Raw genomic sequence first — 25,677 nt, forward strand, 5'->3', positions numbered from 1 at the left:
AGTGGGAGAAGAGCGGGGAAGGAGAGGGGGAGAAGATGAAGAGGGAGAAGATGAAGAGGCGAGAAGAGAGGGGGAAGAGGGGGGGAAGAGAGGGGGAGAAGATGAAGAGGGGAGAAGAGAGGGGGGAAGAGGGGGGGAGAAGAGAGGGGGAGAAGGGGGGGAGGAGAGAGGGGGGGAGAAGAGAAGGGGAGAAGGGGGGGAAGATGGGGGGGAGGAGAGAGAGGGAGGAGAAGAGAGGGGGGAGAAGAGAGGGGGAGAAGGGGGGGAAGATGGGGGGGAGGAGAGAGAGGGAGGAGAAGAGAGGGGGGAGAAGAGAGGGGGAGAAGGGGGGGAAGATGGGGGGGAGGAGAGAGAGGGAGGAGAAGAGAGGGGGGAGAAGAGAGGGGGAGAAGAGGGGGGAGGAGAGAGGGGGAGAATGGGGGGAGAAGGGGGAGATGGGGGAGAAGAGCAGGGGGGAAGAGAGGGGGAGGAGAAGAGAGGGGGGACAAGGGGGGGAGAAGATGAAGAGGGGAGAAGAAATGGGGGAAGAGGGGGGAGAAGAGGGGGAGGAGAAGAGAGGGGGAGGAGAAGAGAGGGGGAGAAGGGGGGGAGAAGAGAGGGGGGAGGAGAAGAGAGGGGGGAGAAGAGAGGGGTGAGGAGCAGAAGATGAAGGGGGGAAGAGGGGGGAAGAGGGGGGGAGAAGGGGGAGGAAGAGAGGGGGGAGAAGAGGGGGTGAGGAGCAGAAGATGAATGGGGGGGAAGAGGGGGGAAGAGAGGGGGGAGGAACAGAAGATGAGGGGGGAGAAGGGGGGGGAAGAGAGGGGGGAGAAGGGGGTGAGGAGCAGAAGATGAAGGGGGGGAAGAGGGGGGGAGAAGGGGGGGGAAGAGAGGGGGGAGAAGAGGGGGTGAGGAGCAGAAGATGAAGGGGGGGAAGAGGGGGGAGGAGAGAGGGGGAGAATGGGGGGAGAAGATGATGATGAGGTGGGGGGAGAAGATGATGATGAGGTGGGGGGAGAAGATGATGGTGAGGTGGGGGGAGAAGATGATGATGAGGTGGGGGGAGAAGATGATGGTGAGGTGGGGGGAGAAGATGATGATGAGGTGGGGGGAGAAGATGATGATGAGGTGGGGGGAGAAGATGATGATGAGGTGGGGGGAGAAGATGATGATGAGGTGGGGGGAGAAGATGATGATGAGGTGGGGGGAGAAGATGATGATGAGGTGGGGGGGAGAAGATGATGGTGAGGTGGGGGGAGAAGATGATGATGAGGTGGGGGGAGAAGATGATGGTGAGGTGGGGGGAGAAGATGATGGTGAGGTGGGGGGGGAGAAGATGATGGTGAGGTGGGGGGAGAAGATGATGATGAGGTGGGGGGAGAAGATGATGATGAGGTGGGGGGAGAAGATGATGGTGAGGTGGGGGGGGAGAAGATGATGATGAGGTGGGGGGAGAAGATGATGATGAGGTGGGGGGAGAAGATGATGGTGAGGTGGGGGGAGAAGATGATGATGAGGTGGGGGGAGAAGATGATGGTGAGGTGGGGGGGAGAAGATGATGGTGAGGTGGGGGGAGAAGATGATGATGAGGTGGGGGGAGAAGATGATGATGAGGTGGGGGGAGAAGATGATGGTGAGGTGGGGGGGGAGAAGATGATGATGAGGTGGGGGGAGAAGATGATGATGAGGTGGGGGGAGAAGATGATGGTGAGGTGGGGGGAGAAGATGATGATGAGGTGGGGGGAGAAGATGATGATGAGGTGGGGGGAGAAGATGATGATGAGGTGGGGGGAGAAGATGATGGTGAGGTGGGGGGAGAAGATGATGATGAGGTGGGGGGAGAGTGGGGGGAGAAGATGATGATGAGGTGGGGGGAGAAGATGATGATGAGGTGGGGGGAGAAGATGATGATGAGGTGGGGGGAGAAGATGATGATGAGGTGGGGGGAGAAGATGATGATGGTGGGGGGAGAAGATGATGATGAGGTGGGGGGGAGAAGATGATGGTGAGGTGGGGGGAGAAGATGATGATGAGGTGGGGGGAGAAGATGATGATGAGGTGGGGGGAGAAGATGATGGTGAGGTGGGGGGGAGAAGATGATGGGGGGAGAAGATGATGGTGAGGTGGGGGGAGAAGATGATGATGAGGTGGGGGGAGAAGATGATGATGAGGTGGGGGGAGAAGATGATGGTGAGGTGGGGGGGGAGAAGATGATGATGAGGTGGGGGGAGAAGATGATGATGAGGTGGGGGGAGAAGATGATGGTGAGGTGGGGGGAGAAGATGATGATGAGGTGGGGGGAGAAGATGATGGTGAGGTGGGGGGGGAGAAGATGATGGTGAGGTGGGGGGAGAAGATGATGATGAGGTGGGGGGAGAAGATGATGATGAGGTGGGGGGAGAAGATGATGGTGAGGTGGGGGGGGAGAAGATGATGATGAGGTGGGGGGAGAAGATGATGATGAGGTGGGGGGAGAAGATGATGGTGAGGTGGGGGGAGAAGATGATGATGAGGTGGGGGGAGAAGATGATGATGAGGTGGGGGGAGAAGATGATGATGAGGTGGGGGGAGAAGATGATGATGAGGTGGGGGGAGAAGATGATGGTGAGGTGGGGGGAGAAGATGATGATGAGGTGGGGGGAGAAGATGATGATGAGGTGGGGGGAGAAGATGATGGTGAGGTGGGGGGAGAAGATGATGGTGAGGTGGGGGGAGAAGATGATGGTGAGGTGGGGGGAGAAGATGATGATGAGGTGGGGGGAGAAGATGATGATGAGGTGGGGGGAGAAGATGATGATGAGGTGGGGGGAGAAGATGATGGTGAGGTGGGGGGAGAAGATGATGGTGAGGTGGGGGGAGAAGATGATGGTGAGGTGGGGGGAGAAGATGATGGTGAGGTGGGGGGAGAAGATGATGATGAGGTGGGGGGAGAAGATGATGGTGAGGTGGGGGGAGAAGATGATGATGAGGTGGGGGGAGAAGATGATGGTGAGGTGGGGGGAGAAGATGATGATGAGGTGGGGGGAGAAGATGATGGTGAGGTGGGGGGAGAAGATGATGATGAGGTGGGGGGAGAAGATGATGATGAGGTGGGGGGAGAAGAAGACGACAAAGCCGGGCCCTGCTGAGGACTTCGGGCAGGGCCCGCACACAGCTGCGACCGAGCCGCCGAAACAGTCGACTCTGCGAGCAGGGCCCACCCCCGCGAGATGTGGGGCGGGTGGCCCCCGTCACCGACGATGAGCCGGGCCCTGCCGAGGACTTCGGGCGGGGCCCGCACACAGCTGATGCAGGGCCGCCAATGCAGACAACTCTTTGGGCGGAGCCCACCCCCAGTGAGAGGCCGCAGGCCCCGCCCACAACGACTCCGGCTCCAACAAATCCGAACTATGGCAATTTGAGAAGTTGAATTCAGTTTTTGTTTTAAATTTGATGTACAAAATTCTAAATAAATGACAATGCCCTCTGAACAGCACTTAATTATAATTGTTGACATTTACAACAGCCTACAGCTATCGGAGAATCGCGAGGTAAGTATTCGGTGCAATTTTTGTTCTATAAATTAGGCGGGCCTCTCCAATGTGCACCGTTCTAGCGGGCATCCTAAAGTTGAGCCCTATATGTGCAAAGGCTGTGGAACAATGGGACAGCTCCAGCGAATGTGCAGATGAGCTGCAAACCCTACAAAACAACCACATTGCAGAGGAAGACCAATCCATGGCGGATCAAACTGAACTAGAGACTCAAACCGAGGAGGTAGAAGTGTACAGAGTACACACCTTCACCACGAAATATCCACTGATCATGTTAAAAGTTGAACTGAACAGAATTCCAGTATCCATGGAATTGGACACGGGTGCGAGTCAATCTATCATGAGCAAAAAGTACTTTGAGAGGCTGTGGTGCAACAAGGCACAAAGGCCCAAGCTGAGCCCTATTCATACCAAGCTGACAACTTACACTAAAGAGCTGATCCCTGTTATTGGCAGTGCAGCAGTAAAAGTCTCCTATGATGGAGCGGTGCACGAACTACCACTCTGGACTGTACCAGGAGATGGCCCCACACTGTTCGGCAGAAGCTGGCTGGGTAAAATCAGTTGGAACTGGGATGACATCCGAGCGCTTTCATCCATTGACGATGCCTCATGTGGCCAGGTTATGAGTAAGGTTACGTTGTTGTATGAGCCAGGCATCGGAAAATTCTCTGGGGCGAAGGTACAGATCCACAGTACACGACCCATCCACCACAAGGCACGTGCGGTGCCATACATGATGCAAGAGAAAGTGGAGATTGAGCTGGACAGGCTGCAACGAGAGGGTATCATCATGCCGGTTGAGTTCAATGAGTGGGCCAGTCCGATTGTCCCGGTTCTCAATGACGATGGCACGGTCAGAATTTGTGTGGACTATAAAGTAATTAATAACCGTTTTTCGCTGCAGGACCAGTATCCACTACCCAAGGCAGATGACCTATTTGCGACGCTGACAGGAGGGAAGACGTTCACCAAGTTGGACCTGACCTCAGCCTACATGAAGCAGGAGCTGGCAAAGTCTTCGAAAGGCCTCACCTGAATCAACACGCACAAAGGTGTGTTCATCTACAATGGATGCCCATTTGGGATTCGATCGGCCGCGGCTATTTTTCAAAGGAACACAGAGAGTCAGCTAAAGTCAGTTCCGCGCACCGTGGTTTTCCAGGACGACATATTGATCACAGGTCGGGACACCATCGAACACTTGCAGAACCGGGAAGGGGTTCTAATTCGGCGAGATCATGTGGGACTCAGGTTGAAACGCTCGAAGAGTGTTTTCCTGGCAACAGAGGTCGAGTTTTTAGGGAGAAGAATCGTGACAGACGGCATCAGACCCACCGACGCTAAGACAGAGGTCATCAAGAATGCGCCGAGAACACAGAACGTGACGGAGCTGCGGTCGTTCCTGGGACTCCTCAATTATTTTGGTAATTTCCTCCCCGGATTAAGCACCTTGCTAGAACCGTTACATGTGTTGCTACACAAGGGAGATGGCTGGGTATGGGGGAAATCACGAGAGACTGCTTTTGAGAAAGCCAGAAATCTGTAATGTTCCAACAAACTGCTTGTTCTGTATGACTCATGTAAACGTTTAGTGCTAGCTTACGATGTGTCTTTGTACGGGGTCGGGGTGTGTTACAACAAGCAAACGGTACAGGACCATTGCAACTGGTCGCTTATATGTCCAAGTTTGTCCAAGGCCGAAAGGGCCTACAGCATGATTGAAAAAGCTCTGGCATGCGTATACGGGGTGAAAAAAGTGCACAAGTATCTGTTTAGGCTTAAGTTCGAGTTAGAAACTCACCATAAGCCACTCATATCGCTATTCTCAGAGAGAAAAGGTATTAATACCAAAGCCTCTGCTCGCATCCAAAGATGGGCACTCACACTGTCTGCATATAACTATGTAATTCGCCACAGGTCAGGCACAGAGGACTGCGCTGATGCTGTCAGTCGGCTACCATTGTCCACCACCGGGGTGGAAATGGCACAGCCTGCAGACTTACTCTTGGTGATGGATGCATTTGAAAATGAAAAGTCACTTGTTACTGCCCACCAGATCAGGAACTGGACCAGCCAGGATCCTTTACTGTCCCTTGGAAAAAACTGTTTCCTCCATGGGAGCTGGTCCAGCGTCCCAGGGGAGATGCATGAAGAGATAAAGCCATTCCAGCGGCGCAAAGATGAAATGTCCTTTCAGGCAGACTGTCTTTTGTGGGGTAATCACATGGTTTTGCCTAAGAAAGGCAGGGAAACGTTTAGACGTGACCTACACAGTAACCACCCAGGCATAGTAATGATGAAAGCTATAGCCAGATCCCATGTGTGATGGCCCAGCATTGACTCAGATTTGGAGTCTTGCGTGCGCCAATGCAGCACTTGCTCTCAACTGAGCAATGTACCCAGGAAGTCAGTGCTAAGTTTGTGGTCATGGCCCGACAAACCGTGATCTAGGATCCACGTTGACTTTGTTGGCCTGTTTCTGGGCAAAATGTTTTTGGTTGTTGTGGATGCTTATTCAAAATGGATTGAGTGTGTAATAATGTCTGTAAGCACGCCCACTGCCACCATCGAAAGCCTACAAGCCATGTTTGCCACGCACGGCCTGCCTGATGTCCTTGTTAGCGACAATGGGCCGTGCTTCACCAGTGCTGAATTCAAGGAATTCATGACCTGCAATGGGATCAAGCACATCACATCTGCCCCGTTCAAGCCCGCATCTAACGGCCAGGCAGAACGGGCAGTCAAAACCATCAAGCAAAGCTTGAAACATGTGTCGGAAGGCTCCCTGCAGACCCGCCTGTTCTGAGTCCTGCACAGCTGCAGCACAAGACCCCACTCACTCACTGGGGTTCCCCCTGCCGAACTGCTCTTAAAAGGGCACTCAAAACAAGGCTCTCTCTAGTCGACCCTGATCTCCATGATCATGTCGAGGGCAGGCGACATCAACAAAGCATGTACCATGATTGCGCAAATTTGTCACGTGATATTAAAGTCAATGACCCTGCATTTGTACTCAACTATGGACATGGTCCCAAATGGCTTGCTGGCACTGTTGTAGCCAAAGAAAGGAGTAGGGTGTTTGAAGTCAAACTTGCAAATGGACTAGCTTGCAGATCGCATTTGGACCAAACCAAACTGCGATTTACAGACAGCCACGAGCAATCTGAAGAGGACACCACCAACTTCGACGCTCCGATACACACAAGTAGCAACCGACATCACAGTTGACCATGAAGCTGAACTCATCATCCCCAGCAGCCCAGCAAAGGCCCAACCAACTCACCTGCACCTGCATTTGTACTGAGACGATCGACTCGGGAGCGGAAAGCCCCAGATTGTCTCACCCTGTAAATAAGTGTACTATTGATTTTTGCGGGGAGTGATGTTATGTATGCAATACCTTGTAACCAGCATTCTACCACCACCAGAGGGCGCATCTGTTGGAGTCCCAAGGGATCCCAGCATCCCTTGGGAGCACTGCATCTAAGGAGGCCTCCCATGCTGTGTCAGCACTCTGGAGTCAGAGTAAAGAGACTAAGGTCACACTAACTCAAGTCTACAGTACTCAGTCACATTGCTTTATTTGAGACATAACAGGAATTGAGATAAAACTGATAAAATGTTCAATTAACAGCAAATTGGAGGAAGCTGCAAAGAACCAATGTCCTGGCAAATCAAATAACTAGGGCTGTAGATAGGGCTTTAAACTAAATAGTGCGGGGGACAGATCAGGTGAACGGAAATTTAAACAGTGAAAGAAAAAGGAGAAGGCAATAGTGCAGGTTAGCAATAGAGGGTAATGATAACTAGAGTGTGACAGGAAGGGGCAGAGCATATAAACATATGAGTGCATCAGAAAGTGGGGTCAAAGTAGGGAAAAATGCTAAAGAGGCAAAGTTAAAAGCTCTTTATTTAAATGTACGCAGCATTCGTAACAAAATAGATGAGTTGATGGCGCAAATAGAAATAAATTATTATGATCTGATAGCCATTACAGAGATGTGGTTGCAAAGTGACCAAAGCTGGGAACTGAATATTCAGAGGTATTTGACATTTCGGTAGCATAGACAGAAAGGAAATAAAGGATGAGATCAGTGCAGTAGTGAGAAATGATATTGGCTCTGAGGATCAAGATATAGAATCAGTTTGGGTGCAGATAAGACCCTAGGAGTGGCCCCCGAACAGTAGCTACACTATAGGACAGAGTATAAATCAAGAAATAATGGAGGCCTGTAAGAAAGGTACAGCAATAATCATGAGCGATTTTAATCTTCATATTGATTGGACAAATCAAATTGGCAAAGTTAGCCTTGAGGAAGAGTTCATCGAGTGTATTTGGGATGGTTTCTTAGAACAATATGTTGTGGAACCAACCAGGGAGCAGACTATTTTAGATCTGGTAATGTGTAATGAGTTTGGATTAATTAATCATCTCAAAGTAAAGGATCCATTTGGGAAAAGTGATCATAGCATGGTAGAATTTAAAATTCAGTTTGAGGATGAGAAAGCTAGGTCTCAAACTATTGTCCTGAACTTAAACAAAGACAATTACAAAGGTATGAAGTCAGAGTTGGCTAATGTGGACTGGGGAAATAAATTAACGGGTAAGATGGTAGATAAGCAATGGCAAACATTTAAGGAGATATTTTATAACTCTCAGTAAAGATATATTCAAGTGAGAAAGAAAGACTAAGAGAAGGAAGAACTATCCATGGCTAACTAAAGGATGGTATCAATTGGAAAGGAAAGGCATACAATTTTGCGAAGAATAGTGGAAGGGCAAGGGATTGGGAAATTTTTAGAAACCAACAAAGGACGACAAAAAAAAATAGAAGATAGTTTATGAGCGTAAGCCAGCAAGAAATATAAAAACAGACAGTAAGAGCTTCTACAGGTATATAAAAAGGAAGAAAGCAGCTAAAGGAAATGTTGATCCCTCAGACGATGAAACTGGGGAATTAATAATGAGAAACAGGGAAATGGCAGAGACTTTGAACAAATATTTGTGTTGGTTTTCATGGTAGAAAACACTAAAAGCATCCCAATACTTGATAGTCAAGGGGCAATTGGGAGAGGGGAATTTTAAACATTCACTATCACTGGAGAAAAAGTACGAGGTAAACTAATGGTTGTAAAGGTGGACAAGTCCCCTGGACCTGAAAGCCTGCATCCTAGGGTGTTAAAAGAAGTGACACCCGTAGATTGAGGGTATCTTACTGAGGTATTTCACATCCTAGTATGGACAAGTTGAACCCTGAGGCCATCAAGGTCAACAAGGGGTCATCGGATGAAACTCAGAAAAGGAAAGGTGAAAGTTCATATCCAATATAACAACTTCACACAGAGGGTGATGAATCTTTGTAATGTTCTGCCCAGGGAGGTGATGGAGACTGAGAACATCAGTAAATTTAAGAGTTGAACAGGCAATAAAATTAGACAAGGAATGTAACTAATGAACAGAATATTATGCTTTTGAGCTTTAGGGATAGCCAGATGGACTAAAATGGGCTTTCCACCATCCTATAAATTAATAACTTGTAATTTTTCAAAAAATTATAAATATATCAATTGATATAATATCCATTTTCCCCCTTTAAAAAATAGAGCCTGTGTCTGATTTAGATTTAGAATTTTTCACTTGTTTACAACATTGCTCAAATTTCAAAAGAGATGTATATGGAAATATTTTCTCTGTACACCAGCCCTAGCAAAAAAAAACATGTTTAACATTTTGATAGCATTAGTGCACATGGAAAATTTCCCCCTTAAGAGTAAGAAAGTCTTGCTACAATTGTAGACGGCCTTGGTGATTCTAAACCTGCAGTCTTGGTCTCCTCAGCTGAGGATGGATATACTTGCCTTGAAGGCGGTGCAACAAAGATTTACGAGATTGATTCCTGGGATGAGAGGACTGTCTTATGATGAGAGATTGTGTAGAATGGGCCTGTTCTCTCAGGAGTTTATAAGAAGGAGAGCTGATCTCATTGAAACATAAAAGTTTTCGAAGGGGATTGACAGGGTAGATGGGGAGAGGTTGTTTCCTCTGGCTGCAGTGTTTCAAACTAGGGGGCACAGTCTCAGGGGAAGGGGTAGCCCATTTAAGACTGAGATGAGGAGAAACCTTTGGAATTCTCTGCTGTAGAAGGCTGTGGATGCTGAGTCTCTGAGTATATTCAAGGCTGAGATAGATACATTTTTGGGCACTAAGGGAATCAAGGGATGTGGAGATTGGGCAGGAAAGTGGAGTTAAGGTCGAGGATCAGGCTTGATCTTATTGACTGGCAGAGCGGGCTGGAGGGGCTGTATGGCCGACTCCTACTTCTATTTCATATGTTCACATATGTTCATATGCACATATGTCCCCTGTACTTCTAAATCCATTGGATTTTAATTTTAGAGATGTGATCAATGCTGGGACTTTTGCTATTCACATGGTTTATCAATGACTTGGAAGTAGGAATTGAGATAAAACTGTCAATTTTCAATTTAGATTTTACACTATTTCTAATTACATTAAATATTAAGTGTAAAATTAGGAAGTGTTTGATTTTAACATGTACAGCTTGATCTGATGACATTGGTGGAGATAAAAGTAATTTCTGACGAAGAGTCAGTGAATTGTTAACTCTGTTTCTCTCTCCACAGATGCTGCCTGAACTGCTGATTATTTCCAGCATTTTCTGTTTTAATTTCATATTTCCAGCAGCTATAGTATTTTTACTTTTGTATAAAAGTAATTCCTTTTATAGTTTTTGACATCATGGTCATTATCAGTGACTTTGCATTACAATTACTGTACAACAATTAATGTAATAATGAATTGCCGAGTGATGATGATGAAATCAAAACTTTCTTTCACGCATCACACGTCAATTCTAACATGATACTATCACTGGCGAGATGACAGTTTTTCAGCAAAATCAAGGAAAAACAATCCTGGATCATGGCATTCGTAATGTGTAATATATAATCTTCGTATTAAGTTGAATATATATCTCATTACATAATGTAAATTCGTATTTTGAATAGATAGCATGATATCATATGCCCCATCAATCAACTTTCTCTTATATTACCAAACTTACTGATGATAAAATTGATTAGAATTGGATACATTTTAATCCCAAAATCTACCATAGTAGACATACATTGTTGCAAAGTACATATTGGATATCTCAATTGGATTTCTTATTTTCCAATCCTCCCCATGCTAAACTCACTAGGTTTGGTAATAATTAACAAAGCAAATAAAATATTACATAATTTTCTGTGACACTTACAGCTAATATTTAGATAATATGGGTCACTGCTTCTTCCAGCAATAGAATTATATGTATGGCACACAAATCCTCCATCAGACTTCAACACTCCAGATACAGTGAGGGTTTATTATCTCCACTTAGAGCAATCCTACCACCAGGGTTAAAAGTTTTATTTTCTTTAAGCCAGTTATATGAATCTGCTGGACCTGAAGAACTACATGTCAGAGCCACTGTATCATTGTGTTCTACAGCATGTGTGTTATTGGATGAGACGATAATCTCCTGTAATTTGACAGAACCTATTATTCATGTGCATAATATGATGTAGAGGAGTTTGTTATAGTTGATCATTATATTAATTGATATCTGAGCTTCTTGGAATCTCATTCTAATACTATTGCTTCCTTGTGAATGGAAGACTAAAATTATGAAATGTAAAAATGTCAAATAGTAGTACTTTGTACATCGATATGCTATTTAAATATGCTGCTTCATATTGCGCAAATACAAAATGGAACAAAGTGTATGAAATTTATGAATTGCTGCCATGGAACTTAAACTCAAAGAATTACTTGAAAGATATTAAAATTATATTTTTGACAGAGAGGTTTATATCATTGCAAATAACACCCCATGTTGGTTTTAGAGTTGCAATACAAGCAAGCCTAAAAGGAAGTTCACAAAATGAGTACATTTATACAGAGTGCAATACAACAGAGGAAAACACAGACAGAAATATTGATTAGAGGAAACCGTCATGGTGACATTTACCATCTTGCTACGTGTAACCACCAGAACAATACTTCTTCAAATGTGACAAATTACAAAATCACTTTTTCTATAAGGCAGGTGTTTCACATGCAGCTGGAGTGTCTTGGAACCAGGACTAGTCTCTGAAAGAATCATTCACTTAGGGGCCAACTGAAAATGTTTGTGGTGTTAGTTCATTAAGCGGATGAGATAGATAGTGCCCTAATGATTCTGGGCTTGTCTACCCCTCAATTATCCAGCCTAATTCCACTTTTCAGCTCTCGGTCTGCAGCCTTGTCGATTACGGTACTTCAAATGTATATCCAAGTACTTTTTAAAAGCAATGAGGATTTCTGTCTCTACCACCCTTTCAGGCAGAGTACCAGACCCCCACCTTCCTCTGGGTGAAATCATTTCTCTTCAGCTTGCTCTGTTCTAAAGAAAACAACCCCAGACTATCCAATCTTTCCTTGCAGTTAAAATTCTCCAGTCCGGGCAACATCATTGTAAATATCTTCTGTACCTTCTCTATTGCAATCACATCTTTCCTGCAAAGTGATCACCAGAACTGTACACAGTACTCTAGCTGTGGTCTAATTAGTATTTTAGACAGATCTAGCATAACCTCCCTACTCTTATATTCTATGCCTCGACTGTTGTAATGTAGGAAACCACGAATCAAAACTCAACCTTTCTGAACTAAATTGATAGGTCCTTACTATACAGTATAAATGCTTGAGAGGTCAGTCTGTGACCTGTCCTTTATTCCTTAGCACTCCAAGTGATCAAGATGGGTGGAGCTTCCCCTTTTGTACCTGAAGGCCCAGGTTAGGAGTGTCTCCCACCTAGTGGTCAGTGTTCTCACAGTGAACAACTTAGGTCAGATTATACATGGGTTATAATGCTGGTTGAATACATGACATCACCACCCGCCCAAAGTCTTATTGGGATCACAGGTTGAGTCTCTCTGGTGGTTTACGCTCTCTTGTAGAGTGCCTGAGTTGGGGCTCCGGTTGTTGGGCGCTGGCCTGAGTGTCTGCTGTTTGCGGTGCCTCAGGTCTGTCTGGACTGCCCACAGTGATTGGGCCCTCCTCCCTTTGGTTCCGGTGTTCGGTCACCTGTGGTGGAGTGAACTCTACATCGTGTTCTTCCTCTGCTTCTTCAATGGGGTTGCTGAACCTCCTTTTTGTTTGATCCACGTGTTTGCGGCAGATTTGTCCATTGTTAAGTTTAAGTACCAGAATCCTATTTCCCTCTTTGGGAATCACAGTGCCTGTGAGCCATTTGGGCCCTGCAGCGTAGTTGAGGACAAAAACAGGATCACTTACATCAATACATCACGCCCTCGCATTCCTGTCATGGTAGTCATGTTGTCGCTGGCGCCTGCTCTCGACAATTTCTTTCATGGTGGGGTGTATAAGGGATAACCGGGTTTTAAGCATCCTTTTGATTAGCAGCTCTGCGGGTGGAACCCCTGTGAGTGAGTGTGGTCGGGATCTATAGGCCAACAGGAGGCGTGATAAGCGTCTTTGTAGAGAACCCTCTTGGATTCTGAGCATCCCCTGTTTGATTATCTGCACTGCTCGTTCTGCCTGGCCGTTTGAGGCCGGCTTGAACGGTGCCGTTCTGACATGGTTAATTCCATTGCGTGCCATGAAGTCCTGGAATTCAGTGCTTGTGAAGCACGGGCCATTGTCGCTGACCAAGACGTCCGGTAGACCGTGGGCGGTGAACATTGCCCGTAGACTTCCTACCGTGGTGGAGGATGTGCTTGAATTTAAAATGGCACACTCGATCCATTTGGAGTAGGCGTCTACTACAACCAAAAACATTTTTCCCATGAAAGGACCTGCGTAGTCCACATGGATGCGTGACCAAGGCTTGGTGGGCCATGGCCAGGGGCTAAGGGGGGCTTCCCTGGGCACATTGCCCAGCTGGGCACACGTGTTGCACCTGCGAACACAAAGTTCCAGATCTGCGTCTATTCCTGGCCACCAAACGTGTGACCTGGCAATTGCCTTCATCATGGCAATGCCTGGGTGCTTATTGTGGAGTGCTCTGATGAACACCTCTCTTCTCATCTGGGGCATGACTACGTGGTTTCCCCACAGTAGGCAATCGGCCTGAATCGAGAGTTCATCCCTGCGCCTGTGAAATGGTTTAAATTCCTCAGGGCATGCCCTGTACGTAGCTGCCCAGTCCCCATTCAGGACACATTTCTTGACTAGAGACAATAGCGGGTCTCTATTTGTCCAGACTTTAATCTGACGGGCTGTCACGGGTGAGCCTTCGCTTCCGAAAGCTTCAACAGCCATGACCATCTCAGCAGCATGCTCGGTAGCCCCTTCTGTGGTGGCTAGTGGGAGCCTGCTGAGTGCATCGGCGCAGTTTTCGGTGCCCGGTCTGTGCCGAATTGTATAGTCATAGGCAGCTAACGTGAGTGCCCACCTCTGTATGTGGGCTGATGCGTTTGCATTTATGGCCTTGGTGTCGGCCAAAAGGGACATTAGGGGTTTGTGATCTGTCTCCAGCTCAAATTTCCTGCCAAGCAGGTACTGGTTCATTTTCTTTACAGTTTATACACATGTGAGCGCCTCCTTTTCTACCATCCCGTAACCCCTTTCTGCCTGGGACAGACTCATGGAGGCATAAGCTACCGGCTGTAACTGACCCTTGACACTGACATGCTGCAACACACACCCGACGCCATAGGATGACGCATCGCATGTTAACACAAGTTTCTTACATGGGTCATATAGCGTTAACAGATTGCTGGAACATAACAAATTGCGTGCTCTATTAAAAGCCCTTTTCTGGCTGTCCCCCCAGACCCATTCGCGACCTTTACGTAGGAGCATGTGTAGCGGCTCTAGCAGCGTGCTCAATTTGGGAAGAAAGTTCCCAAAATAGTTCAGCAGCCCCAGGAATGAATGCAGCTCCATCGTGTTACGGGGTCTGGGTGCTCTCTGGATCGCTTCCGTCTTGGACGCAGTAGGGCTGATCCCGTCTGCTGCTAACCTCATCCCCTGTAATTCTACCTCTGGAGCTAGGAAGACGCACTTCGCCTTTTTCAGTCGCAGCCCTACCTGGTCCAGTCTGCGTAGCACCTCCTCCAGGTTGTGGAGGTGTTCTTCAGTATCGTGATGAGGATGTCGTCCTGAAAAACCACCGTCCCTGGAATCGACTTGAGGAGGCTTTCCATATTTCGTTGGAAGATCGCGGCGGCCGAGCGAATCCCGAATGGACATCTGTTGTACTCAAACAACCCCTTGTGTGTCGTGATGGTGGTCAGCTTCTTCGACTCACTCGCCAGCTCCTGGGTCATATAAGCTGAGGTCAGCTCCAATTTTGAAAAAAGTTTGCCACCGGATAGTGTCGCAAAGAGGTCCTCCGCTCTCGGTAGCGGGTACTGGTCTTGGAGTGACACCCGATTGATGGTGGCCTTGTAATCACCACATATCCTGACCGACCCATCCGCCTTGAGCACCGGCACAATCAGGCTCGCCCAGTCACTGAATTCAACTGGCGAGATGATGCCTTCCCTCAGCAGGCGGTCCAATTCACCTTCTATCTTTTCCCGCATCACGTACGGCATCGCTCTGGCCTTGTGGTGTACTGGCCTAGCATCCGGGTTTATGTGCATCACTACCTTGGCCCCCATGAAAGTGCCGATGCCGGGTTGAAATAGTGAGTTAAATTTGTCCAGGATCTGTGAGCATGATACTCGCTCCACAGAGGAAATTGCAATGACATCGCCCCATTTCCAGTTCATGACAGCAAGCCAACTCCGCCCCAGTAGTGCGGGTTCGTCCCCTGGGACAATCCAGAGTGGCAACCTGTTCTCCGAATCTTTGTGGGTCACGACTACCGTGGCGCTGCCTAGCACCGGAATGATCTGCTTTGTGTAAATCCGTAGCTGAGCGTCAATCGGCGATAATTTTGGCCTCCTGGCCTTGGAAGGCCACAATTTTTCGAACTATTTGATACCCATCAGAGACTAGCTGGCCCCCATGTCTAGCTCCATTGATACTGGGATGCCATTATCGGTGGCGTCCTGGTGTATGAACTGTATACGTGCTCCACATGAACTCGCTGAACTTCAGCTTCCAGCGATTTCCCCCAGCATTCATTTCTGCAATTTCTGCAGGTATTTACCTCATCTCTGCAAACTTCGGCTGAGTGTGTGCCTCCACGCCTCCAACATGAGTTGTTGTTGGAAACAAAAGGTCCCTTGCCAGTCGATCGTCCCTGACTGTCCCTGTGATTGTCCTTGAGTGCGTCATTAACAGATTTTGATGGCCCCATTACTGGCCGCATTGTCCCTTGCAATGGTGTGAATCGCTGTTCAACTTGCCATTGTCTCTGTCGAACTCCCCCTCTAGGTTTTACTACATGTTGGGGCATGCCCGATTGCCCATGTCTGCCTGGAGAACTGTGTGCTGCTTTAACAATGTTGAATCTCTGTCCCAACCATTCCTTAACACAGTACCTCTCGTCTGTTCTGCTCGTGGCCATGCTCGCGTGGTTTAAATCTCAGTTTCTCATCACCAATGATATGTCCTTACTGTACAGTATAAATGCACATGAGGCCCATGCTTGAGAGAAGGTCAGTCTGTGACCTGTCCTTTATTCATTAGCACTCCAAGTGATGAAGGTGGGTGGAGCTTCCTCTTTTGTACCTGAAGGCCCAGGTTAGGAGTGTCTCCCACCTAGTGGTCATTGTTCTCACAGTGTATAACTTAGGTCAGATTATACATGGGTTACAATGCTGGTTGAATACATGACAAAATAACTGGGATAGTTTTTCCACAGCAAACAACGCGGTATTCCATTGTTGGGTTATGCACCACCGACACAAAAAATGATCCAGATTTCTGCAAACCTATGGAAAACACCATACTGCAGAACAAATAGGTCAGGTCAAAAAAAAATTACAGGGAAATTAGAAGCAAAGATAAATCAGTATGTTAGATAGAATAGAGAACTTCATTTAACCTCCAATCACTGCATCCCAGAATACTTAAGGAGGTGACCTTGGAAATAGCAGATGCATTGACAGTCATTTTCCAACATTCCATAGACTCTGGATCAGTTCCTATGGAGTGGAGGGTAGCCAATGTAACCCCACTGTTTAAAAAAGGAGGGAGAGAGAAAACAGGGAATTATAGACCGGTCAGCCTGACATCGGTCGTGGGTAAGATGATGGAAACAATTATTAAGGATGTCATCGCAGCGCATTTGGAAAGAGGTGACATGATAGGTCCAAGTCAGCATGGATTTGTGAAATGGAAATCATGCTTGACAAAACTTCTGGAAATTTTTGAAGATGTTTCCAGTAGAGTGGACAAGGGAGAACCAGTTGATGTGGTGTATTTGGAATTTCAGAAGGCCTTCGACAAGGTCCCACACAAGAGATTAATGTGCAAAGTTAAAGCACATGGGATTGGGGGTAGTGTGCTGACGTGGATTGAGAACTGATTGTCAGACAGGGAGCAAAGAGTAGGAGTAAATGGGTACTTTTCAGAATGGCAGGCAGTGACTAGTGGGGTACCGCAAGGTTCTGTGCTGGGCCCCCAGCTGTTTACATTGTACATTAATGATTTAGACAAGGGGATTAAATGTAGTATCTCCAAATTTGCGGAAGACACTATTGAGCTGCGAGGAGGATGCTATGAGGCTGCAAAGTGACTTGGATAGGTTAGGTCAGTGGGCAAATGCATGGCAGATGAAGTATAATGTGGATAAATGTGAGGTTATCCACTTTGGTCGTAAAAACAGAGACAGACTATTATCTGAATGGTGACAGAATAGGAAAAGGGGAGGTGCAACGAGACCTGGGTGTCATGGTACATCAGTCATTGAAGGTTGGCATGCAGGTACAGCAGGCGGTTAAGAAAGCAAATGGCATGTTGGCCTTCATAGCGAGGGGATTTGAGTACAGAGGCAGTAAGGTGTTACTACAGTTGTACAGGGCCTTGGTGAGGCCACACCTTGAGTATTGTGTACAGTTTTGGTCTCCTAACTTGAGGAAGGACATTCTTGCTATTGAGGGAGTGCAGCGAAGGTTCACCAGACTGATTCCCGGGATGGCGGGACTGACATATCAAGAAAGACTGGATCAACTGGGCTTGTATTCACTGGAGTTCAGAAGAATGAGAGGGGATCTCATAGAAACGTTTAAAATTCTGATGGGTTTAGACAGGTTAGATGCAGGAAGAATGTTCCCAATGTTGAGGAAGTCCAGAACCAGGGGTCACAGACTAAGGATAAGGGGTAAGCCATTTAGGACCGAGATGAGGAGAAACTTCTTCAGCCAGAGAATGGTGAACCTGTGGAATTCTCTACCACAGGAAGTTGTTGAGGCCAATTCACTAAATATTTTCAAAAAGGAGTTAGATGAAGTCCTTACTACTAGGGGGATCAAGGGGTATGGCGAGAAAGCAGGAATGGGGTACTTAAGTTGCATGTTCAGCCATGAACTCATTGAATGGCAGTGCAGGCTCGAAGGGCTGTTTGGCCTACTCCTGCACCTATTTTCTATGTTTCGATGTTTCTATGTTTCCATAACAATAAACATTAAAATGTATTAGCAATTTTTTAAACTTTTGATCCTGAATCTGTAATGGGAAACTTTACATGAGAAATAAACCCCAGAATCTCTCATTATGCCTCTCAACACATCTCCTGGAAGAATAAACTAGGAGAAGCAATCACCAGTGGCTACCATAGTACTTTCAGATTTTGGCAGCTTCACCATACAGAATTGTTCATCAGAATCAGCCGAAAAGAACGATGCAATGGCAGAAGCTGAACTGAATGTTGATACTTGCCTCATTCAGGCCTCATGTATTAATATTTTTATAAGGCATAATTTAATATACATGGGAGATAGCTGGCTGACCTGCAAACCAAAATACCAGGCCTGCATCATGTAGATAGCATGACTCTAACATAAGTTTGTAGCTGATGATGCAAGCAACTTTCCAGCTAATATAGTCAGTTCAATGTCATATACATTTCCTCTGACAATTTGAGCTATCAGAAAAGAACATTATTGTTCTTTCATACGCCATACCATTTAAATATGCATGGCACAAAGTTTACTGCAGTACCATAGAAACATAGAAACATAGACAATAGGTGCAGGAGTAGGCCATTCGGCCCTTCGAACCTGCAGCAACATTCAATATGATCATGGCTGATCATGCAACTTTAGTACCCCATTCCTGCTTTCTCTTCATAACCCTTGATCCCTTTAGCCATAAGGCCCACATCTAACTCCCTTTTGAATATATCTAACGAACTGGCCTCAACAACTTTCTTTGGTAGAGAATTCCACAGGTTCACGATTCTCTGAGTGAAGAAGTTTCTCCTCATCTCGGTCCTAAATGGCTTACCCCTTATCCTTAAACTGTGACCCATCGTTCTGGACTTCCCCAACAATCAGGAACATTCTTCCTGCATCTAACCATTTCAATCTCATCAGAATTTTATATATTTCTATGAGATCCCCTCTCATTCTTCTAAATTCCAGTGAATATAAGCCTAGTCGATCCAGTCTTTCTTCATACGTCCGTCCTGCCATCCCGGGAATCAGTCTGGTGAACCTTTGCTGCACTCCCTCAATAGCAAGAACGTCCTTCCTTAGATTAGGAAACCAAAACTTCACACAATATTCAAGGTGTGGCCTCAGCAAGGCCCTGCACAACTACAGTAAGACCTCCCTGTTCCTATACGCAAATCCTCTCGCTAGGAAGGCCAACATGCCATTTGCCTTCTTTTCCGCCTGCTATACCTGCATGCCAACTTTCAATGACTGAAGTACCATGATACCCAGGTCTCGTTGCACCTCTCCTTTTCCTAATCTGTCACCATTCAGGTAATATTCTGCCTTCCTGTTTTTTCCACCAAAGTGGATAATCTCACATTTATCTATATTGTACTGCATCTGCTATGCATTTGGCCACTCACCTAACCTGTCCAAGTCACCCTGCAACCTCTTAGCATCCTCCTCACAGCTCACACTGCCACCCAGCTTAGTGTCATCTGCAAACTTGGAGATATTACACTCAATTCCTTTGTCTAAATCATTAATGTATATTGTAAATAGCTGGGGTCCCAGCACTGAACCCTGCGGCACTCCAATAGTCACTGCCTGCCATTCTGAAATGGACCCATTTATCCTGACTCTCTGCTTCCTGTCTGCCAACCAGTTCTCTATCCACGTCAATACATTACCCCCAATACCATGTTCTTTAATTTTGCACAACAATCTCTTTTGATGGACCTTGTCAAAAGCCTTTTGAAAGTCCAAATACACCACATCCACTGATTCTCCCTTGTCCACTCTTCTAGTAACATCCTCAAAAAATTCTAGAAGATTGCAAGCATGATTTCCCCTTCATAAATCCATGCTGGACAAAGACTGGGATTTTACGCTTCTGAGCTCCTGACTATGTCAACCATTGCTCAATGGGTAACACTCTCACCTCTCAGTTAGAAGGTAATGGGTTCAAATCGCAATCCAGAGACTTGAGCACAAAATCTAGGCTGACACTTCTGTTCAGTACTGAAGGAGTGCTGAACTGTCAGAGGTGCTGCCTTTAGGATGAGATGTTAAACCAAGACTGTGTTTGCCCTCTCAGGGGAATGTAAAAGATCCCAAATCACCAATGTTCCCTTTTAGCAGTGCGTCCACACAACACTCCAGTGATCCTGTGGAGCAGCTTTTCAATACAAAAACTACACATGCGCAGTATTTTGAATGGCCCATGCAGATATTTAAAGGGTCTGCGCAGCAGTAAAAAAATTACAGGCAACATTGCACGGCACTATTCCAAAGAAGAACAAGGCAGTTCCCCCTGGTGTCCTGGCCAATATACATCCCTCAACCAAAACTAACATCACTAAAACAGATGATCTGGTCATTATCACGTTGCTGTTTGCGGGAGCTTGCTGTGTGCAAATTGGCTGCTGTATTTCCTGCATTACAATAATGACAACACTTCAAAAGAACTTTGTTGACTGCAAATTGCTTTAGAACATCCTGAGATCATGAATGATGGAATATAAATGTCGTTTGTTGTATTACCTATCAGAAAAAGCATGGGCTGAGGTGAGGAATTTTCCAATATGTGCTATGGCTACACATCAACCTATCGGTTGGCATAGTTCACCTACACAACAAAGGCAAATTAACCTGACCCCGAGCTTCTGGTCGCCTGTCACTTTCATTCTCCGCCCACTCACACTCTGATCTCTCCATCCTCGGCCTCTTACGCTGTTCCAACAAAGCTCAACGTAAGCTCACAGAACAGCATTTAGACACTTCACAGCCTTCTGGACTCAACAGCAAGTTCAACAATTTCAGACCATAACCTCTGCACCACATTTTCCCACATGGTAGCTGTTGATGATTCAGCCATTTCCATTTACACCTCATCTAGACTCATCTTTTGTTTCTTAACTTGCCCCATTACCATCTCATTTTGCCTTGCACCATCAACCCTTTTGTCTCTTCTGCCTTCCATCCTATCACAGACCTTCCCTTTTCTCCTTTCCTCCCCTCTCCCCTTTCCATGCCTTTACACTTGCTTTAAAATCTGTTACATCTCTAAATTTTTCCAATTCTTACGACGGGTCATCGACATTGCACTGTCAGAGGTGCCGTCTTTCAGATGAGACATTAAACCGAGTTCCCCTCTGTTCTCTTAAGTGGACGTAAAAGCTCCCATGGCACCATTTCGAAGAACAGGGGAGTTATCCCGGTGTCCTGGCCAATATTTATCCCTCAATCAACATCACAAAAACAGATTATCTGGTCATTATCACATTGTTGTTTGTGGGAGTTTGCTTTGTGCAAATTGGCTGCGTGTTTTCCACATTACAACAGTGACTAACTCCAAAAAGTATTCAAATCGCTATAAAGCGATTTGGGATGTCCGATAGTCGTGAACAGCGCTATATAAATGCAAGTCTTTTAGATTTACACTACACAACTTTAGTGTACTGAGTAAACTTGCTGCGCAATAAACCAACTCGCAGATAAAGGGATATATATATATATTATCGCAGCCCAGTTGAGGCACCAACACTTTCTGGTCTGGTAGTACAATGTCTGCGTGGTTTGATGCAGGCGAGCGGCACCGATTCGGCAGGTACCTGAAACTGACAGCGGAATGTAATTCCAACCTGTTCATTATTTATAATACCTGAATTTCCCCGATCGGAAAACACACCCGAACAAGTCAGTGATTATACAGGGTATATTGCAAACTATATGTGAATTATGCTGTAAAATTTAGTGTGTTTTTATATTAAATTATCATACGAATAGAATACTAATTGAACAAATAATCTTCCAAAATAAACTTGTCACTCACCCAGTACATGCAGAGTGATGGTTGCTTTTGCTTGACTGCCGTCGCCTGTTAACACGGTAACAGTATACTCTCCACTGTCCGAAACTGTCACTGACATCAGCAGGAGTGATCCGTTCTGGGGGTAATATTCAACCCGTGTTCTGTACTTATCATTTATAATCGGTATTCCAATGGCCCACTGACCGATAAGTGTCGTCCCGAAGTTCCAGGTAATAATTATCGTCGGAACTGACGGCAGCACTGAAAAAAATGCGTTGTCTCCGACGGTCACATTTATCCGACTGTTTTCTGTCTGGATAGTTAAACCCTGGAGTTCAACTGAGGAAAGAAAATCACATTGAGGAGGAAGTAGAGAGAAACACTTAAACTCGATACAATATGTACATTTCTAAAGTGATACTAACGTCACCTCTTGCTGAGTCTGACTTTCTATGACAATCCCGAAAAGAAATGAAACGGAAAGTGGTCCTCACCCGCAGATATCAATAAGCAAACAGCTCCCGCGGTAAGTGTCAGTGTTACCATCCTGAGAGAGCAGCGCCAGTCCCTGTTACACTCGGTGACTGACCCGCTCTTCCTGATGGACAGAACAAGTCAGTTGAATCATTTACTAAAGCGGCAATGCTGATTGGACCGAGTGTTGTTCACCTGACTGGAAACTCTTTCCACAGATTCCAATCGATTACATAGTATTTACAGCACAGAAATAGACCTTCCGGCCCAACAGGCCCATGCAGGTGATATTTGGTCCACATGAAGCCCCGCCCACCCTTCCAACCCCATCAACATTATCCCTCTATTTCTTTCTCCCTTATGTGTTTATCTAACTTCCCCTTAAATGCGTCTATGCTAGTCACCTCAACTACTCCTTGTGGTAGCAAGTTCCCGATCATAAAAACGGTCTGGGTAAAGAAGTTGCTCTTGAATTTCCGATTGGATTAATTCGGGACTATTTTATATTTATGGCCCCTAGTTCAGGTCTCCTCTTCAAGTGCAAACTCCTTCTCGACGTCTACCCAATTGAACCCTTCCATAATCTTAAAGACCTCTGTGTTCATTTTTCTGAAAAAAGAGCCCCAACCTGTTCAACTTTCCTGATGGGAATATCTCTCAGTTCTGGTGTCATCCTTGTAAATCTTTGTTGCACTTTCTTCAGTGTGTCTCTATCCTTTTTATAATATGGAGACCAGAGGGCCGAAATTGTCCCTCCCAATAAAGTCTCTGGCCGCCTGAAAACAGTGGCCACAGGGCAAAGCGGAATGACCGTCGACTCTCTGCGGAGAGGCCACCATCTTGTAAACTGCCCTTCATCAGGGTCGGAGCGGTGTAGGGGACCGCTCCATCTGTTTTCCCGCCACGGCGTGCACACTCTGAACCCTTACCGACAGCGGCGACCCCTTCCCGAAATTGCCCCATGGAAATATCCCTTTTGTGGAATTGTCCCGTGGGAGCGATGCCACAACAGGCCAGTGCCCCCGACAGCTTTTTGTGTCAGTACACTCCTTGTTGGTCAGTGGCGTGGCCGCCTTTAAAGGGAAGATGGCGCTGCAGGCAATGTCTAGAAATTAGAGCCAGACCTTTCAGGAGTGAAATTAGGAAACACTTCTACACACAAAGAGAGGTAGAAGTTTGGAACTCTCTTCAGCAAATGGCAATTGGTAATAGATCAGTTGTTCATTTTTAAATTGGAGATTGATAGCTTTTTGTGAACTAAAGCCAAACTATGGAGTTAGGTCTCAGATCAGCCATGATCTCATTGACTGGTGGAACAGGCTCGAGGGGCTCAATGGCCGACTCCTGTACCTATGTTCCTATCAGATACACTCATTTGAAATCTAGGATTTAATAAACTTCCTGTGCCGAATGACATTCTAGCCTATGTAGCATCACATCAAGATAACCTGTTTAGAGTATCAGTGATATTTGAATACACAGAATAGCGAAAGAATGGAGATAACTATACATGTTGTTAACTATTATTAATAACCTCTAATGGTGCTGTTACAATAACAAACAGATCAGGGTACGATTGGAAATGCAACAGTGCAGAACAGCATTAGGCAGGAGAGCATTACCACAGTGTCACTGGATGGAAACACAGCTTGATTGCTTCTGGGCGATTCTAAGGTTTATGTTTGTAAAGAAAGTGCTAAAGATTCATAAATGTAATATTTGTAATAAATCCGAGTAGTATCACTAGGACAATTGAATAGTTGCAGTAATGATGCGCTTTAACAGAAGGCTCACCGGTGAACACATGAAAATTGAACCTGAAGATTTGAAACAAGAAAGAAAGGATTTACTCAAACCTCAGAACATCCCAAAGTGCTTTACAGACAATGAAATATATTTGAGGAGAGGCCACAGTTGTTACGCAGGAAATGAGGAAGCCAATTTGTGCACAGCAAGATCCCAAATACAGCCACGAGATCAATGATCAGATAATCTGTTTCTTCATGATGGCTGAGGGATAAATATTGGCCAGGACACTGGGCTGAGCAGCGCCCCCCCGCGCGCCCCCCCCCCGCCTCCGCCCCTGCTCTTCCATTGAAATACTGCCATGGGTTCTTTTAGAGAGAGCTGACTGGGTTTGGCTTAATGTGGCAACCGAAAGACGGCACATCTGAGAGTGCAGCATTCCACAGCATTGGGTTGGCAACATTAGGGAGGGAATGTCGCAGGTCGCTGATATACTGTCGGTGCACATGAGGGAGGGAATGTCACAGGTTGCTGATATACTGTCGGTGCACATGAGGGAGGGAATGTCGCAGGTCGCTGACATACTGTTGGTGCACATTAGGGAGGGAATGTCACAGGTCGCTGATAGACTGTCGGTGCACATTAGGGAGGGAATGTCACAGGGTGCTGATATACTGTCGGTGCACATTAGGGAGGGAATGTCACAGGTAGCTGATATACTGTCGGTGCACATTAGGGAGGGAATGTCACAGGTAGCTGATATACTGTCGGTGCACATTAGGGAGGGAATGTCACAGGTAGCTGATATACTGTCGGTGCACATGAGGGAGGGAATGTCGCAGGTCGCTGATATACTTTCGGTACACATGCGGGAGGGAATGTCACAGGTAGCTGATATACTGTCGGTGCACATGAGGGAGGGAATGTCGCAGGTCGCTGATATACTGTCGGTGCACATGAGGGAGGGAATGTCGCAGGTCACTGATATACTGTCGGTGCACATGAGGGAGGGAATGTCGCAGGTCGCTGATATACTGTCGGTGCACATGAGGGAGGGAATGTCACAGGTCGCTGATATACTGTCGGTGCACATGAGGGAGGGAATGTCACAGGTAGCTGATATGCTGTCGGTGCACATGAGGGAGGGAATGTCACAGGTCGCTGATATACTGTCAGAACACATGAGGGAGGGAATGTCACAGGTCACTGATATACTGTCAGAACACATGAGGGAGGGAATGTCACAGGTCGCTGATATACTGTCAGAACACATGAGGGAGGGAATGTCGCAGGTCGCTGATATACTGTCGGTGCACATGAGGGAGGGAATGTCGCAGGTCGCTGATATACTGTCGGTGCACATGAGGGAGGGAATGTCACAGGTCGCTGATATACTGTCAGAATACATGAGGGAGGGAATGTCACAGGTCACTGATATACTGTCAGAACACATGAGGGAGGGAATGTCGCAGGTCGCTGATATACTGTCAGAACACATGAGGGAGGGAATGTCACAGGTCGCTGATATACTGTCGGTGCACATGAGGGAGGGAATGTCGCAGGTCGCTGATA

General features: G+C 46.5%; 1 protein-coding gene across 2 annotated transcripts in view; it reads right to left on the reverse strand.

Moving 5' to 3' along the window:
• The window catches only part of LOC139240315 (cell adhesion molecule CEACAM6-like), an 85,349-nt gene that overhangs the window by 55,114 nt on the left and 4,558 nt on the right, over positions 1–25,677 (reverse strand). For both annotated transcript variants that reach the window (XM_070868792.1, XM_070868790.1), the window contains exon 3: positions 21,907–22,224. In XM_070868792.1, the coding sequence (XP_070724893.1) occupies positions 21,907–22,224 (318 nt within the window). The remainder of the gene's footprint in view (positions 1–21,906; positions 22,225–25,677) is intronic.

The sequence above is a fragment of the Pristiophorus japonicus genome, chromosome 31 (assembly GCF_044704955.1).
Source record: "Pristiophorus japonicus isolate sPriJap1 chromosome 31, sPriJap1.hap1, whole genome shotgun sequence".
NCBI lineage: Eukaryota > Metazoa > Chordata > Chondrichthyes > Pristiophoridae > Pristiophorus > Pristiophorus japonicus.